Genomic DNA, 19,166 nt, shown 5'->3' with positions numbered 1-19,166 from the left:
AGTAAGTTTATAATTATTAAAAAAATATTTTATGTCATGTAAGCAAAAATAATATTTTAAATTTTATATAACTTCAAATTTATCATTTTCGCAATTTTTCCTTTATCTGTACTATATAACGTTGCTTCGTGCCGAATTTCAAGATTCTGAGTTCACAGGAAGTACCTTGTAGGTTTTGATTCCCTAGCGTGTGACGGAAATTCGTCTAAGGTGTCGGTATAAACTGCTGTATCTTTTGATCGCGTTAACTTAGAAGTTTGATTTTTTTACTTCTTAAAGGGACAATAGATCTAGGTATTTGGTATAAATTTCAATTTGATACCTTTATTAGTTCGTGAGAAATAAGGTAGTAAGTTTCATTTTATTAAAATATTTTTATTATATTATATAACTAAAAAAATGTAATTTTCGCAATTTTTCCTATATTTGCATTATATGACAATGCTTTATGCCAAATTTCAAGATTCTGAGTTTACGGGAAGTATCCTGTAGGTTTTGATTCCTTTGCGAGTGTCGAAAATTTGTTGAAAATATCGACATAATCGGCTGTATCTTTTGATTGGCTTGGCTTAGAAGTTTGATATTTTCACAGCTTAAAGGGACAATAGACCTGAGTATTTCATGTGAATTTCAGCTTGATACGTTCACGCGTTCTTGAGATAAAGGGTCTTGACAGACGGACGGACGGACAACAAAGTGATCCTATAAGGGTTCCGTTTTTTCCTTTTGAGGTACGGAACCCTAAAAACAGTAAAAAAAATCTAAATTTACTTTGCATGGATAACTTTTGTATTACTGTTCCATTTTCTTCCCTAAACTTTGAATTTTTGACGAATTTCAACATCTAATTAGGCTACATGTGACATAATATCATTGGAAAGAAGAGAAGCTAGAGATGTTTTTAAGATCACTGGCAATTCACTGTCATCTTTAATTTTTTTTAAATAGAATTCCAAGTAGTTTTTTTTATCATGGTTCGTACTTTTGTTAAACTTTGGCGGCTCGTAACTAGCTATCCAATCATTATCTGGATCTGAAATTTATTTTACTTGACTTAAGACATATTCGATATTAATTTGAAATAATAAAAGCGATTGAAAACACGCGAGAAAAAAAAAGCAGTTTTTAGGTCAAATTTCGGAAAAAATTAAATTAAAACAAAAATATAAATTTAAAAAAATAGCCCACTTAGGGTAAAATGGGCGAACTTGTATTCTTAAAATGACCTTACCTATACACCCACGAAGTATGTCTAATCTTCCGCCAAACACCCTGTATTATAATTTAAGTATGATTAAAATATTCTTGTTAGCACCAGTTGCAAGTGCATTTCAGTAGCACTAATATAAAAAAAAAGTTAGACTCTTGCTGTTTTTACATAGCATAGGTAGGTACGTAAAATGGTCGGACTAAACTAACTAAAACTAAAGGACTTAGAACTTAATTGGATATCCCAGGTTCATCAATAACTTCGACTGTAGGGTGTCCCACTTTTAGAGGAAAAGTGAAAGAGTGCTTTACTGGGTGCGTACCTCTTTCTGCTTGCGTATGACGGCGGTGAAGTGGGTATAGACGATCTTTGGGTTGAGTTCACAATGCATGAGCGTGGCGCCCTCGTAGTCCTTGATGTAGCCCTGGTACATGGCGCGCGGCAGCTTTATGTCCTTGCTGAAGCCCTGCTTCTTGAAGTAGCCTGCAACGGTATGTTCACGTGAGAAATGGAACAATGTGGAACCATTGGGACTGTTTTGGAAAGCTGTTTTTAAGCTTCTGGACTGGAGAGGTCTTGGTATAAATATTAACGGTGAGCATATATCACTCACCTTTCATTCGCCAATGATATCGTAGTCATGGCTGAGACTTTATAAGATGCTGGATGGCCTCAGTAGAGAACTAGAGCCTCACAACAAGTGAGTCTAAAAATGAACATGGGCAAGACGTCAATTTTGCCAAACGTGTTGTCCGTACAAACAAGAAGTAGTAAAGCGATCACTAAATTTAATTTTGTCACGAATATTCTTCGTTTAGACTACTAGATGTTGATTTGGAGGTTCAGAGTTGACAAAGAATTTAAGTGAAATCTGTTTCTTATTATACGTAACCTACAAAAACAAAGAAAAGGTGGAATAATTTCTTATTGTAACTAAAGTTAATCCTATGGGTACATACATACCTATAGCGAATTCATCAGCGAACGTTAGGAAGTGCAGAATATTGTTTCTGATGTGGTAGTCCTTGAGATGGTTCATCAGGTGGGTGCCGTAGCCTTTCACCTGCTCGTTCGACGTCACCGCGCAAAATACTATCTCACTGAAACCCTAAATAGAAAAAGAATTAAATATTGAAAAAAGCAAGAAGTATGAAGTATATTGAAAGTCAAGATTTTTAGACAAAAATAACTCACTTGAGAATTAAATGTCCTGAAGCAAATCCCCCCAATAGGTCTGCCTTCTTTTATTAGAGCTAATGTTTTGTGTTTCCTGTAAAAATAAAATAAAATATAATTTATATCCGATCAGTAGTACACTGGCACAGTACACATCATTTATGTTGAAATACTCACGGATCAAAAACTAGTTGCGAGATGTATTCTTTGGTCATTTCTGGGAGTTGGTGTGAAAAAACATTGTGGAGACCTGAGAAAAAAAAGTTTATTTAAAGCATTTTTTTATTATTATAGTTAAAAACAACGTTGAATGAGACAGAGATAGAAGGCCAACGGGGAGTGGTGAAATTGACATTATGACGTGACAGAGCATACAAATCTGAATATCTGAAGTCTCGCTGACGTTTGACCGTTTTTTTTCACAACGAGGAAGCTCTTGACCTGTATCTCACCTGATGGTCTCACCTCAAAAAGCTCCCATGCTGACTCAGTTAAGCGAGTTCGTTTCGTACCTCAGGTAACATTTTTTTTCAAGTTGTTACTATGCTCACTGTCTGTATATTTTTTTGACCTTTATGCGCAAATTGTCAAGCGGTCTCAATCTGCCAAATTCGCAAAATGTCAAGTAATTGGCAGAACTTTTAATCATTAAAATGTTAAGGGTTTTTTTTTAATATGAAACCATAAAACCGTAATATAAAATCAACAACAAAATATTTTTTAGGTATTTTTATACCTAACTTCAAATTGAACATCTTTTAACTTTGGTTTTTATTTTTTTGATTTGATATAACCCGAAAATATTAGGATTTTGATTTTGTTGAACACTCGACATTTTGCGAATTTGGCAGATTGCGACCGCTTGACAATTTGCGAATTTGTCAATTTGTGCATAAATGTTTTTTGAAAGTTAAAGTAGTTACCTATGAGCCAGAGCATGGTCTGCTTGTTGACAGGGCCAGTGAGCGAGTTGCCGATGACGTGGAACTCAATCATCTTGCGCTGCTCCTCCAGCTTGGCCGCCTCGTCGCGCGGCGCTTGCGTCTGGAACAGTGCCTGTGAACACAGTCGTTTGTTAGTCGTATACCTCGAAATCAAAAAATCCTTGTAGCTTTTCACCTATTCGCATTTCGCCGCGATATCAAAATTTCTGAATAGATTTTTATTCTTGTAGTATAATTTTTGATCGCTAATTACAATTGTCTAAAAAATTCATAGTAGATTTACTTTCCTGCATGTAGGCTTAATAAATAGGCAATTGATACATGCTACATCAAAATTTGCTACTGTTGTAAAAATCTGTTAAAAATATATGCTACCAAACCTTGTTACCAAAATATACTACCGATATTACACGCTACAACAAAAAACGCTATCACGGTGAAATGCGAATAGGTGAAAAGCTACAAGGATTTTTTGATTTCGAGGTATACGACTAACAAACGAACACAGTTAGTATAAGTTTGTTGATCTAATATTTAGAAAGAAAGAAAGAAACATTTATTACGATGAACATCACTTAGTTAAGGACAGAGAACGTATACAGAAAAAAAGACAGAAATAGCACATAAATATTACAAGGAAATAAAAAGTGAACTGAGCAGTGCTATCCTGTCGCAACAGCGATGCCCATCGCAATGGGACTCCACTCAGCTTATGCCGTGGCCCACGGTGGGGAAGGCCACGACGCTGGTTTTCAGTGTATACTAAAGCCCGGTCCGTGAGCACGTAGAATTTTGTCCAATGACCCCTAGCTACCCATCCTTATCGCTCGCGCGTAATTATATTGCTGTCGCGACTGTGCGAGTGCGACTTGCACCCGCAGTGAGTGTGCGAGCGCGACAGCAACATAATTACGCGCGAGCAATAAGGATGGGTAGCTTAGGGTCATTGGACAAAATTCTACGTGCTCACGGACCAGACTATAGTAATATTTACACAGGCAAGTACAAGAAACCTCTTTCCGTGGATGTAATAAGACGCTGAGAATTAGGCGGACATCTGGCCTTCCCAACCGGTCTTGCCAGCGTGGGGATTATAAACCAAATCTTTCATTTGCTTCTGGTAAATTAGAGAGTCATCCTCCTAGAGTGGAGACTACATGACTTGCTGATGATGACATAGCACCCATCAACAGAGTGAGTAATAATATGCTAAGTCGTCGCATTATTTCAACTCATTAAGTGCCACCACTCGTACAATGTCGTAGCGTAGCATCGCAGCATCAGCGAATGGTATGTCAGTCTTCAAACTGATAGTTTGACTGACACCTTCGCTATTCAAAAAATCTGCGCTGCGTTTCTCAGTCATCGCACCGCAGCACCCAGGTCTATTAAGCTGGCATTTTTATTTTCGTATTTCGCAACACTCGAAATTTTGGCTAACTTTTTTTGGAGTAACCACGCTGTAAAGATGCGCACTCACGTCGGGCCCGCACATGTAGTTGGGGTCGGATATAGTTGCCACGATGTCGGCCACTGTGCGTGACGACATCGTGACGTCATCGCCCGCCTCGTCGGCCACGCGGCGCCGCTTGGCTCCGGGCGGCTCTCGGCGCGCCGTCATAGACAGAGCTAAAGCCTGGTCCGTGAGCACGTAGAATTTTGTCCAATGACCCCAAGCTACCCATCCTTATCGCTCACGCGTAATTATGTTGCTGTCGCGCTCGCACACTCACTGCGGGCGCCAGTCGCCCAGTCGCGACAGCAATATAATTACGCGCGAGCGATAAGGATGGGTAGATTGGGGTCATTGGACAGAATTCTACGTGCTCACGGACCAGGCTTTAGTAACACACATCACACTCACGTCGGGCCCGCACATGTAGTTGGGGTCGGATATAGTTGCCACGATGTCGGCCACTGTGCGCTCGCTGACGTCATCGCCCGCCTCGTCGGCCACGCGGCGCCGCTTGGCTCCGGGCGGCTCCCGGCGCGCCGTCATAGACAGAGCTAAAGCCTGGTCCGTGAGCACGTAGAATTTTGTCCAATGACCCCAAGCTACCCATCTTTATCGCTCACGCGTAATTATGTTGCTGTCTCGCTGGCACACTCACTGCGGGCGCGCGTCGCACAGTCGCGACAGCAATATAATTACGCGCGAGCGATAAGGATGGGTAGGTTGGGGTCATTGGACAAAATTCTACGTGCTCACGGACCAGGCTTTAGTAACACACATCACACTCACGTCGGGCCCGCACATGTAGTTGGGGTCGGATATGGTTGCCACGATGTCGGCCACTGTGCGCTCGCTGACGTCATCGCCCGCCTCGTCGGCCACGCGGCGCCGCTTGGCTCCGGGCGGCCTCCGGGGCGCCGTCATAGACAGAGCCAGTAACGATCGCACTCACGTCGGGCCCGCACATGTAGTTGGGGTCGGATATAGTTGCCACGATGTCGGCCACTGTGCGCTCGCTGACGTCATCGCCCGCCTCGTCGGCCACGCGGCGCCGCTTGGCTCCGGGCGGCCTCCGGGGCGCCGTCATAGACAGAGCTAAAGCCTGGTCCGTGAGCACGTAGAATTTTGTCCAATGACCCCAAGCTACCCATCCTTATCGCTCACGCGTAATTATGTTGCTGTCGCGCTGGCACACTCACTGCGGGCGCGCGTCGCACAGTCGCGACAGCAATATAATTACGCGCGAGCGATAAGGATGGGTAGATTGGGGTCATTGGACAGAATTCTACGTGCTCACGGACCAGGCTTCAGTAACACACATCACACTCACGTCGGGCCCGCACATGTAGTTGGGGTCGGATATAGTCGCCACGATGTCGGCCACTGTGCGCTCGCTGACGTCATCGCCCGCCTCGTCGGCCACGCGGCGCCGCTTGGCTCCGGGCGGCTCCCCGGCGCGCCCGTCGGCAGGCAGAGCCAGTAAGGCCCGGATTTCACCAAGACGGAGCAGAGCGGAGAAGTGTTTTGAATAACCAATCAGATTTCACTATTTTCACTTCTCCTCTCCGCTCTGCGCTACCGCCGCTGTCAAATTCTATAGTCAAGTATAGCTGCTGTAAAATTTGTCCGCCCGACGCTTACGCCCTTATTCACAAACATTACTATGAGGTCTCAGTGTGTGTGGACGCACAGGGTGACACACGAACTAATCACAGAGCTCTATTCAACGCTGAGCGTTCGATTTGCTGCTTCACTTAAGCAAGCATCGTTTGTGAATACGGGCGTTAGGCCCAGAACACACGGTGAAACGCCATTGCAACGAAACTGCAACTTCTAGTTACTTTTGAGTTGCATGTAAGTTTCTGCCATAGATTCCGTTGAGAGACCACACATGACGCGACCAGTTTGAGTCTTCCTCTGATCCACTCTGTTTTGATGGAAGAAACTGGGCCTAACAATGAGCACTCACGTCGGGCCCGCACATGTAGTTGGGGTCGGATATGGTTGCCACGATGTCGGCCACTGTGCGCTCGCTGACGTCATCGCCCGCCTCGTCGGCCACGCGGCGCCGCTTGGCTCCGGGCGGCTCGCCGGCGCGCCGTCATAGACAGAGCCAGTAACGATCACACTCACGTCGGGCCCGCACATGTAGTTGGGGTCGGATATAGTTGCCACGATGTCGGCCACTGTGCGCTCGCTGACGTCATCGCCCGCCTCGTCGGCCACGCGGCGCCGCTTGGCTCCGGGCGGCTCTCCGGCGCGCCGTCATAGACAGAGCCAGTAACGATCACACTCACGTCGGGCCCGCACATGTAGTTGGGGTCGGATATAGTCGCCACGATGTCGGCCACTGTGCGCTCGCTGACGTCATCGCCCGCCTCGTCGGCCACGCGGCGCCGCTTGGCTCCGGGCGGCTCTCCGGCGCGCCGTCATAGACAGAGCCAGTAACGATCACACTCACGTCGGGCCCGCACATGTAGTTGGGGTCGGATATAGTTGCCACGATGTCGGCCACTGTGCGCTCGCTGACGTCATCGCCCGCCTCGTCGGCCACGCGGCGCCGCTTGGCTCCGGGCGGCTCTCCGGCGCGCCCGTCGGCGGCCCGCTTGCCTTCGCGAACGCCTTCTTGCTTTATTGAACCTGTTGGGGTTTGGGCAATGATTGTACTCGTAGATAAGACCTTTGATATTTGAGTTAAAGAAGCAAAAAAAAACGGAAAAGACTGGTAAACCGACATCACAATAATGAAAAAAATATTAAAAATCTTGTGCCAGTGTACATTTTTAAAGACACAGAAACGTAGTTGAAAATGAGGCGATATACTGTCATAAAACAGTCTTGTCGAGTGGTTAGTTGACAAATACATAGTTCGTTTTCACTTTTCAGCATATCTTGATATCTTTAAAAACAATTTAATCAAGTACATTCCACATTTACACAGTTACGTTTATTCAAACGTCACACAACGAACTGGTGTCATTCTTTACACATATGCGTTTAGTTTACTCTCCATAATTTCCCCTCCGAAACCCAGTCAAATCATTCCAAGCTCCCATGTCTTTCGTAACAATGGCACATGTGTCCAATACTCAGCATGTGGTATTCTGAATGACGCTCATGTTAAGGCTTGGCAGTCAATACCCTAAAAGCATAATACTTGCACGCTTGTTATGCAATGAGTAATTCAAATAAAGCAAAAGCTCAGACCACTGATTCGCTGCCACAATTTAAACATTATATGCAATTGCCACAAGAAAACTCGCCTGGTGCAATACATTACAGCTAAAGGCCTGCGCAAATGAGGGACTTATCCACAGGAATCATGAAAAAAATTTCGTCTTGAACTTGCCACGGACTCTACGTATACGGCGTGCGATCATTTCATCATCATGCGATCATTTAGGGGGTATCTAATCTGAAATTATAGGCAGACTAGTCACGTTAGTTTAATTTTTTCTGTAACTCCCCTGTATTTTTGGTTTGGACTAGCGTTAACTCAGTCAGTGCCTGAGGTATGCCTGAGGAGCGGCACGGGAGGGGTGACCTGGTGACATTGAAATAATACGTGAACGTTATGGTCCTATGTCCCCTAGATGGGGCAGAGGGCGTCCACAACAGTCCTCCATCTCGTTCGGTCTTGAGCTTCTCGCTTGATCTCGCTCCAGGTCTTGCCGATCTTCTTCGCCTCGTCCGCTACAGTGCGCCGCCAAGTTTGCCTGGGTCGACCACGTTTGCGTTTTCCTTGGGGATTCCAATTCAGAGCCTGCTTAGGGATGTGATCGGGGTCCCTTCGGAGAGTGTGGCCAATCCAGTTCCACTTGCGGCGCTTGATCTGCTGGTCGATCGGAATTTCGTGGCAGCGTTCCAATAGCTCGACGTTGGAGATTTTCTCGGGCCAGTATATGCCGAGAATTCGGCGAAGGCAGCGGTTGATGAAGACCTGCAGCTGGTGCGAGATAACCTTGGTGACCTTCCACGTTTCACACCCATCAGAAGGAGCCAAATCTGAAGGAGATCTGAAGTCTTACTGTTGCTTTGTAAGTTTGACGTTACAAAAACCCCTCCCCCTCAGATACTTTAGACACTGACTAAGTGCTATGGTCCGCTCTTACGGGGTAGTTTTTGATACATTTTATAAAAGATCTATTTATACTGATGGGCAAAAAAGCACCTCGTGTACAATCCCCAATTTGCGCAGGTCTGAATAGGGATGACGACTGGGTAATTAAATCGAAATTCTATTTAGTCCGTCAGACAGATAATTAGAAAATATTACTCATATTTTTTAATTTTTTCCATAATCCAATAACTACAGTATTATATTGAGTTGAAATGTCGCGTGACGTCACTTTTAAGTAAAAAATCTACTCAAGCGTGATGAAGCGTGACGTATCGCGCCATTTCAACTCGATGTAGCACTGTTATTATTTAATTATGAAAGAAAATAAAAAATATGAGTCTAATATTTTCTAATTATCTGTCTGACGGACAAATAATTGAAATTTTGTCATCTAGCCTATTATTTTGTTACGTTACCTGAGGACAGCGAGACGGTGGTGAAACCGTCCTTACTCTCTCCGCTGGGCGTGACGCGCTCGAACTCACCGCGGCGCCCCGCTGCACACAACAGTACACAAGCCACTGTATTTTATGCGCTAACACTAGGAAGCACGGTTCAGAGTTGATTAACTACTGATTATAGGATGAAGTACCATGCAAAATTAAAGAAAAACAAAATGAAATTGGCATTAAAATAAAAAATTTAGTTAGGCTGAGTGGTACCGCCTTACTTTAACAGTAACTTTAACGATAACCGGTGTGTTTTGTATTAAAAAACTCATAAAACTCATTTATTTCTGTAAATAGGCTTTAAAAAAGCACTTTTACACATCCCAGTATTAACCCTACCACTGCTTAAGGACAATAAATGGCCAGTGCTGAGAAGAAACAGCGCAAGAAACTCAGACACTATTGTCAGCCTGTTTTTCAAAGGTTTACAGGCTTTAAAAATACATATTTAAATATTTATTGAGACTGACATACTTTTGACGTTTGTTAAAGTTAAAGTATGATGGTGCAACCCAGCCTTGGTCATTCGCGTTGGCATCGATGTTACAGGATAACATACTCGTATTACAGTTGCATATTTCTAAAAAGAATGCAAAAGAAAGAATATTATACGGCGCAAAAAAAAAATGGTGATGACAAACTATTTATTTGATAAACGTAAAAAATATCTTTATCTTGATTTAGTCAAGTTACTCAATCATTATAATTATTGAAACCTGATTGCAGGTTATAAAGTACACTTATTAAAAATGTCACAAATAATAAAAATGCGTAATGTACGATATTTGCAAAAAATAATAAACTATTACTACAAGTAATGCCAAGCGTTCTGTGGTCCTCTTGCCTTGCCTTGTCCTTGAATGGTTTGGATGGAAGCGTGAAATGATTGTAACATGATCTTATGGGTTAGTAGTATAATGGAATTATTATGAAAAGCATGAATTCTTCTGTGTTATTTCAAAGACAACCTGATTATGATTTTCCCTTGACAGTTACGAATTAAGCTGTTTTTGAGTTGCAGTGATACTAAAGATTTCCAGCAGTTTTTTTTTTCATAAGGAAAATGATATGGCATTGTTAGTAAGTGAAGGTTTCTGTATATGTTACGGTTAATGTGATAAATTGAAAATTATTAATAATAACCGGTTATTATGAATAATTCCCGACAGTCGCGGTAAAAGTGATAAATTAATCACATTTAACAGTGATTATTTAATAATTCAGCCTTAGTACTAACAAATTTCATAAAAGAGAACAACATCTTGTGTATGGGTTCGTGTACAGCCAAACTTTTGAACGTTTTGATATCATATATTAATATAATTTGACATAATGAGTTTGGAATGTTTCTTGCATAATATTACTTTTCCATGATATTTTGACCCTATAACATAATGTTTTGATTTAAAGTAAAAAATAGGTTAAGGTGCGGCGGGGGTGGCCCTTGGGCCAACCCTAAGCCGCCTATTTAGTTTTATACACACATAAATGACCTCATATTACATTTACCAAATCATGTGGTAATTATTCATAATAACCGGCGATTATTCATAATTTTCACATTTATCACTTTGACCGTAACATATACAGGGTGTCCCGTAATGTAACGTCAAGCCGGAACTGGGTGTTGAGGCAAGTTATGCTGGTTATCAGAAAAATATAAAAAAAAATCTATGTGGCATTTTGTCAAAATAATAGGCATTTATAAAAAAAACAAAAAAATCTACTCCCGGTGACGGTCTTTTTACTCGTGTTGCCACAAATCTTCACTTTTTCCAAATTTTTTTTTTTGTTATGTAACCCTGAATAATGCTTCTCTAAATTGTTATCAAAATTACAAAACCAGCTGCTCCAGCTTGGATGAAAAAAATACATTATTCTCAAAAAATTTTTCAAAATAAAAATCTTGCCTAGTTTAAACTGACTGTACTGAAAAAAAATTGTACTACGCAAGTGTGGCAAGTGACGTCATAATTTGGCGCATTTAGTAAGGATTCCAAAATGGTATAACACTTGGTAAATTCTTGCTGTGATTGTCGACAATTTTTGGTTTTTTGGAAATAATCCCGTTTTTAACATTATCTACCTTGGTTAAAAATTATTGTTCTAATGTGCCCAAAATGCAAGTTTCTGTGACTGACTGTACGGTAGTCATCATGACAGTAATTAGTAGTTGACATAATAATAATAATAATAATATAAGCCTTTATTCAGACATACAGAGTTTAAAATTGATTGAGTTTAATATTATTCTAATTGACACTTGTCTGTGTGCCTTTTTTGGCAAAGGCCTCCTCCAACTGTTTCCATTCTCCTCTATCTCCTGCAACTGTTGCCCATCCACCTCCAGCTGTGGCCTTTATTTCATCTACCCATCTTCTTGGTGGCCTTCCCCGTTTTCGCTTAAAATGCCTTGTGAACCAGTTCATTGTAGATTTAGACCATTTCTCTTTTCCTCTAATTGTGTGTCCTGTCCATCTCCATTTCAACTTTCTGATAGTTACTGTTACATCTTTTGTTCTTGTACAATTCTTTATGGTGGAGCAGTAGTTGACATACTGTGACAAAAGTCACACGTGCGCGCGCGCCTTTACTACCTGCTCTGCCTGCACTTGTACTTGGTAACAGGGATAATAAGGATATGAAGTTTCGGTTATGGATACGGTTACGGATATTAGAATAATATTATACTAGTTTCGGTTACGGTCACGGATATGAAATCATTTCAGATTATCCGAAACTTTCGGATAATCTAAAAGAACATTGGCAGAAACCTATGAAGTGTTGGTACCGTCTTTAGACGGAGTGTACGACAATGAAAATATTACCAATTTCTTTGTCTTGATTTATACAACAAAAAATGTAATCATACCATATTTCTACAACTTAAGAATAAAAAGATAAATTCAATGTTATGATAATACGGAACAAGGTTAACAAAACGCTTTGAAGGTTAACAGAACGCTTGAACATGGAGAACAAAACGTTTTAAATGTCAATTGTCATTTTTTGACATGTTTAATCTGACTGATACTGACAGAAAAAAATAATAATGTTTAAAACAACGAAGTGATCAAAATAATATTATCGTTTTATCTTTTATTCAGGATGATTTTAAAGGCAGTTACTTTCTGTTGGATTGATGCTCATTAGATAATACGCATCGCGAGTGCTCGCCTATCCTAAACAAGAGATATTCTTTTATCTTTATTTTTCTAAAGATTATTATTTATACACATTCATAAAGTAGACAAGGCTTTAATGGGGAACTTTTATTCAAGTCAACATAATAATGCTATCAAGAAGTTTAATAAATAAAAACAAAAGTTAAAATCAATATACTGCTTTATTCAATGTTTATTCTTACAAGAATTCCATCTAACACTTGTGCAGGTGGTGATATATTGTCTAAGTGACGAGCATAGGCTAAATACCATACGATACTCATCACATGTGAGCAACACCCTACTGTCCTCAAACCCACAATACAGTTGCAACAATATCCTATGATGGCACGCCTCCTCATGATTATCTTCCTGTAGTTCATGTGAGTCAGGAGGGTCATCTGTCTCCAACGGTTGGGATGCAGTCTCTGGTGACTCAGAACCTTGCCGTGCTGCTTCATTTGCAAGTTGCCAACAAGCATGGCAAATACTATCCATGAGGTTGATCTAAAAAAACAAATTCATTTAATAGTGAAATGTTCACATTATTTTTCAACAAAAGTGACCTTTTTCTTCTTTCTTAAAGTACTTACATTATTAGGATATATCCAGCTTTTAATGATGTTGATGACATTTTCGTCTTCGTTTCTCAATAAGTAGCCATTGCTATGTAACAAATCTTTGTTGCAATTGACACATGTTGTTAATTCTTCATTTATGTTTCTGGCCTCATCAACCAATTGCTGACGACGGAGAGTTCTCTGAGCGCGTAACCAACATGCGGTACATGCTTGATCACTTTGAGTAATCTAAAACATAACAATATAGATCAAATCCTAGTTATTCTAAAAAAAACGTATATAAAGACATATTTATTGTACGGACACACAGAACAGAGACAATTATTTATTTATTTTATTTTGTTCGGAAAACATACAGTGAAACAATAACAGTCTAAAAACCACTGCTTAAGAAACTACATATACACCATTTACTGTTTTCGCATTTGTGTAACAATAGTATAATTAAATAACGAAAGCCAATTAAGATATTGCCAATTATGGTATTACATTTACCTGTCTTGGATGTATCCACTGTGATATAATAGCAACTATTGGGCCTTCTTCATTTGTAGGAGTTTCTCTCAATATTGTGCGAGAACTGACTGAAAATCGAGCGGCCGCATCCTACACAAATGTTGTGAAGACCAATTAGCCTCTCTTGATTCTCAACAATGTTTGCTCCAGTGACTTGAGCATTTCCAAGTTCCCAAGAGGCATGGCAAATAGTCAGTGTTTGTGATCTGAAACAAAAAAGGAGAAGTGATAATATACATAAATAACTAGCCTAAAAATCTTCGAGAAAGGATTTTTGAAATCAGTCCAGTAGTGAATTATATCCAAATAACTTGTCAATAGATCTTTAGCTGATAAAATGTTCAGTCCAAGATCAGTCAACTCATTTGATATGATTGGAATTGGATTAAATACATTCTACCGACAATGGATATTTCAATAAACCATTGGTGACAATCTGTACATTTCCCAATGTAATAACTATAATATTTTTGAATACTAACGTACTGAGGATAAAACTGATGAAAAGCGGTTTTTATTGCTTTTAAAACAATGAAGTTTGAAATCTTTCTCTTACCTCTCTTGGATATGTTCACAGTCTCATAACTTCTGTAAGAGCCTCACTCTCTTCCAGGAGTAGATGCCGCCTAATTCGAGTCACTCGAATATCGCAGTTGATGCAGCGTAGAAGAGACATGGTTAAAAACAGATCACAATACACAAACAAGCATCCTTTCGCTAAGATAGTGTCACAATACTAAAGAAAAGACAGGGGGAGGCATAGGGTGCTCTCAACTCGACTGTTCTTTACTTTGCAAGTAGGTAGGTATACCATAAACAGCACTTTATGATCACACCGAGACGACGAAACGTTGGAAAACCACCAAACGATGGAATGTAAACAAAGAACTGATTTGACAGTTGTTGTACTTGTATGTCAGTCGCGTGATGTACCTTGACGTAATGCAATGTACGATACATTGGAGTAATCGATAATAATCAATAGCCTCCATTTATTCCTCATAAATCTAATTAGCATAATATATTATTAAAATGAATATAAATAGAGCTAAACCGATAATTATATTCACTTTGTTGATTGTATCAATGGTTTTATAGATCTTAAGTCGATATCTGAATAATTGGTAAAGTAAGTTAATCGATAATCGATTTATCTGATTGAATAAAATAGTTGTAGGTTACGGCCCTAAAGAAAAGGGTCTTATTGCGTTTTATTATTGCATATTCAGGTAAGCGTTTTGTTAGCAGTATTCAAATGAAAACAAAAGTTATGTTTTCTTTATTCTCGAAAGTTGTGGAAAATCATAAAAATACGTAAAATAAGTGTCCAAGTATCGAGTATATAATATCAAGAAATCAACTCCGTACATCTTCAATTTTACTGGGTACCATGCCTGCCATTGTTCTTTCGGTTACGGAATTATTAGAATTTCAAAAATGTAGGTATAATTCAAATAGCAAGATGCTGCGTGACCCACATAGCTACTTTATGTACCAACTAATACGACACCTATGTATGATAAAGGTAAAACAGGCTGGCATATTAGATGGTGCCAGGGAATGCCAGACAAGTTGGTAACAAATATTAAGATTTAAGGTACAATTCCAAGACGTGCCGCAACCGCAAACTGCAAAACTCTATGAAATCTGCAGTATACACGCCGCAGCTGCAATGCCGCGCTGCCGAATTGTACCCTTGAGACTCCGCCTTTATCCGAAACTATCCGTAACTTTTGAATCAGTTTCGGTTACGGTAATGGATATTTTTTTATTTCGGATATCCGATAGTTTCGGTTACGGTTACGGATATCCATAACATCCCTGCTTGGTAAAATGGCCCTCTCCGTCCCGCTCATACCTTTTAAAATGGCTTCTTCACCTCACTTAAGCCAGAAACTTGAATTTTGGGCACATTAGAATAATAATTTTTAACCAAGGTACATAAAGTTAAAAACGGGATTATTTCCAAAAAACCAAAAATTGACGAGAATCACAGCAAGAATTTACCAAGTGTTATACCATTTTGGAATCCTTACTAAATGCGCCAAATTATGACGTCACTTGCCACACTCGCGTAGTACAATTTTTTTTCAGTACAGTCAGTTTAAACTAGGCAAAATTTTTATTTTGAAAAATTTTTTAGGAATAATGTATTTTTTTCATCCAAGCTGGAGCAGCTGGTTTTGTAATTTTGATAACAATTTAGAGAAGCATTATTCAGGGTTACATAACAAAAAAAAAATTAGGAAAAAGTGAAGATTTGTGGCAACACGAGTAAAAGGACCGTCACCTGGAGTAGAATTTTTTGTTTTTTTTTAAATGCCTATTATTTTTAAAATATGCCACATAGATTTTTTTTTATATTTTTCTGATAACCAGCACAACTTGCCTCAACACCCAGTTCCGGCTTGACGTTACATTACGGGACACCCTGTATATAAATAACCCGGTCGAGCTAACTAGCTCGATGCGACTCCCTCGCACTACCAGAGGGCTAAAGCCTTGGGCAACCAAACGCGGGGCAGTAGCAGCGCAGTTTGAATGCGGGCCCGCGCAAGTTATAATACAAGAAACTCTTTGAAGTATGTCACACCAAATTTGATCGCGGGCCCGCGCTCCAACCTCGCCGCACTGCAACTGCCGAAATACAAACCAAGCGGCGCGGGAGCGGGACAGAAGCGGCGCGAACGCGGGCCCGCGCTGTTGTATTACTATGGCGGCCATATTAGCATGACACACCGGAGGCAGGGCGGTAGCAGCGCGTTGAAAGCGGTTTTCGAATATTGAAATTTTTGACAACCGCCCGCGTTACAACTGACCCGCACTGCTTCTGACCTGCGTTTGGTCTGTGGAAGCCTTTAGTGTGAGTTTACATCAAACGTCGTCATTCTCATTAGCGAGCGCCTTAAAAATATATGAAGATTTTACTTCTTGAAAATCCGCTAGGGGCGCTGTACATAAGGTCACATTTTTACGCAGCCGACATTGAATGCGTTTGACGTAAAATCACAGTACGCGTCCAAAACGTCGATGTGACGTCACGGCTGCCAGTTAACTCGAACGGCCGACCGACCCGGTTGTATAAACTATTCGATTCTTTTAAAGTGGTCCTATTAATACCCTAGAGCAGGGGTCTTCAATCTTTGAAGCCCTGGGGCCATAATATTTTTTTCGGTATGTTGCAAGGGCCATAACAGTTTTAATTTTTCTGCCCACTTGTACAAACATAGAGTTAGTCTTAAGTTGTCGCGGGCCGGATTGACGGCAGTGGCGGGCCGGATATAGCCCGCGGGCCGTGGTTTGGAGACCCCTGCCCTACAGTTATGTGATGTATCTCATTAAACAAAGAAGATAGACAGGTGTTGTCCTCGACTCACTGGTCTTGTTCTCAAGGATGGCCTGCAGGTGGTGGTTGGGCGGCATTTGCTTGAACTCGGGGTCCCAGATGGGCGAGCTGGCGCTGAAGATCTCCTCCTCGAGCAGCGCCAGGAAACGAGGGAAGTGCGTCAGGACCAGCACCTAAGAACATCGTCCGTTGTTCATCACGTCTAAAGCCCGGTCTGTGAGCACGTAGAATTTTGTCCAATGACCCCAAGCTCCATCCTTATCGCTCGCGCGTAATTATATTGCTGTTGCGACTGTGCGACGGGCGCCCGCAGTGGGTGTGCGAGCGCGACAGCAACATAATTGCTCACAGACCAGACTATATCAGGCCTGGTTTCCACCACGGCGGAGCGGCGCGGAGAAATTTTTTGAATCAGATTGAATGAAATTGACAGAAAACTAGGCCTTAGCTAAAGTGCTTTTAAAAATGAAGGATTATAAAGAAAATGTAATAATAAAATACATTACGTAAAAAAAAACTTTGAAGAATTTATTTGTTTATTTAATAGGTTTTTCAACATGAGATACAGTAAAAAAAGAAGAATTAGAACAAGTTACCACTTTAAATATCTTTTTTTTTAGTTTGTTAAAATAGTAATTTGTAAAAAAATACTAGTTTAGTTGGTAAATTTTAAAATGATGAAAGAGAATTGTAAAGATGTAAAGATAACAGTAATTAATGAGCAAAGGAGGAATAGAAGGATTCTATCTATAATCAAATCAGTGAGCTTTATTAAAAAAAGAAGTCAAATGGTGAAAATAAATTGGTCATTGAAAATAAAGTGGATGATCCATCAAAGGTCAAATAAAAGTAAAGGTATCCACTCACTCGCTTCTCCGGCGGCATGCGGTCGCGTTCCGAATGGCACTTGTCCATCAGCTGCCTGCACACCGACTTGAACACGGCGCGCAGCAGCGTGCGACCGAATACCAGCGACGTTTCGTAGTGCGGCAGCGAGTCGCAGAACGCGGGAACGTGGCAGAACACCAACCATCTGGCGAACGAACAATAGTAGTGTGAGTGCACCCTCATACAAAAGGCCTTTGTGCGTTATTATAAGTGACAGATTTATAAGCTATCTGCTGAATTAAATACTCTAGTGCAGGGGTGGCCAACTTGATTAGAGTATTAGACATAAGATCTACTGTTTTCTAACGAAACCCTGGGCGATATATCACTTACATACTTCTTGGAATCTTAAATGAAACAGCATAGTTTAGTACACAATCATGTAGTATTTTTTGCCTTGCCACGATCGACTGGACTAATATTCGCGACCGGTTGGCCACCCCTGCTCTAGTGTGTAGTATCACTAGAGCAAATCAATTTATCCAGAAACTTGAAATATAATAGTGTTAGAGATAACAAGAAATCATAAAAAATAAAGTCTCTCTTACCTTGTAAAATTAATTTGATATGCCGAGATATCTTCAGGATTTGACACTTGCTGTAATGTAAAAAAGTATTATTACAATTTATATTCTTTTGACACATTTGGCTGAAACGAACGAAAAAACACAACATAACTTAAGAAATATCCCTTACCAATTTCCTAACGCTAGGAGCTTCAAAATTCCAGTGATTGAAGCAGTGTAGGAACATTTTGGCCAAGTCGTACATGGTCTGCCACTCCCTCTGTGGCAGCGTGTGGAATTTGTACAGTACGAAGTTGGTAATGGCCTTGGCTATCGAGGGTCTTTCGAACGGAGGCTGCCCTAGAGGCCCTTCGATGCGAGGCGAGGTGCGTGTTAGAATGCATTTGCGGAGAAGCTGTGAATGGGAAAAAAGTATTTTATATTAAGAAGTAAACTCTTATCGAAGCAAAAGGTACTTAAAGTATTATGGTATGGCACAGATTGAATAAATGCATCTCATACAAATAATATTAGTCCAGAATATATGGCCAGCTGGCTTACGATGCGCGCCCCGATAAGAATATATCCTGGAGCGCATCGTAGGCTATATGTATAGCTGATCATTCAATTTGGTCATGAAAGATTTAACATTACGACATTATTTAACATAAATGTTGGAATAACTTACCGCCGCCAATTCGAAACTCCAAATCAAATGCTACTTTCAAACGTAATTTAAAGAAATTTCTATTAGACGAACAAATTTAATGTCTATTGCCTGAGTAGTTGTTCTGCATCTCTTCCCTTTATTAC

General features: G+C 40.6%; 1 protein-coding gene and 1 long non-coding RNA gene across 2 annotated transcripts in view; both read right to left on the bottom strand.

The window, feature by feature from the left end:
- Positions 1–19,166, bottom strand: part of LOC135081118 (histone acetyltransferase KAT2A) — a 34,476-nt gene that overhangs the window by 12,971 nt on the left and 2,339 nt on the right. Inside the window, exons 5-15 of the mRNA XM_063975862.1 lie at positions 18,544–18,768; positions 18,396–18,445; positions 17,827–17,992; positions 16,991–17,132; positions 9,320–9,400; positions 7,245–7,423; positions 3,310–3,442; positions 2,564–2,636; positions 2,405–2,480; positions 2,174–2,318; positions 1,533–1,693 (exon numbers count right to left, since the gene is read on the bottom strand). Coding sequence (XP_063831932.1) covers positions 1,533–1,693; positions 2,174–2,318; positions 2,405–2,480; positions 2,564–2,636; positions 3,310–3,442; positions 7,245–7,423; positions 9,320–9,400; positions 16,991–17,132; positions 17,827–17,992; positions 18,396–18,445; positions 18,544–18,768 — 1,431 coding nt within the window. The remainder of the gene's footprint in view (positions 1–1,532; positions 1,694–2,173; positions 2,319–2,404; positions 2,481–2,563; positions 2,637–3,309; positions 3,443–7,244; positions 7,424–9,319; positions 9,401–16,990; positions 17,133–17,826; positions 17,993–18,395; positions 18,446–18,543; positions 18,769–19,166) is intronic.
- LOC135081278 (uncharacterized) lies at positions 12,680–14,496 on the bottom strand. The gene is made up of 4 exons (XR_010259169.1): positions 14,170–14,496; positions 13,593–13,819; positions 13,110–13,325; positions 12,680–13,023 (listed from the first exon to the last, which is right to left on the bottom strand). It is a non-coding gene; the product is annotated as an uncharacterized LOC135081278 (long non-coding RNA).

The sequence above is a fragment of the Ostrinia nubilalis genome, chromosome 19 (assembly GCF_963855985.1).
Source record: "Ostrinia nubilalis chromosome 19, ilOstNubi1.1, whole genome shotgun sequence".
NCBI classification, from domain to species: Eukaryota; Metazoa; Arthropoda; class Insecta; order Lepidoptera; family Crambidae; genus Ostrinia; species Ostrinia nubilalis.
The sequence above is the reverse complement of the archived record's forward strand: the minus strand, read 5'-3'. Positions and strand labels throughout refer to the sequence as shown.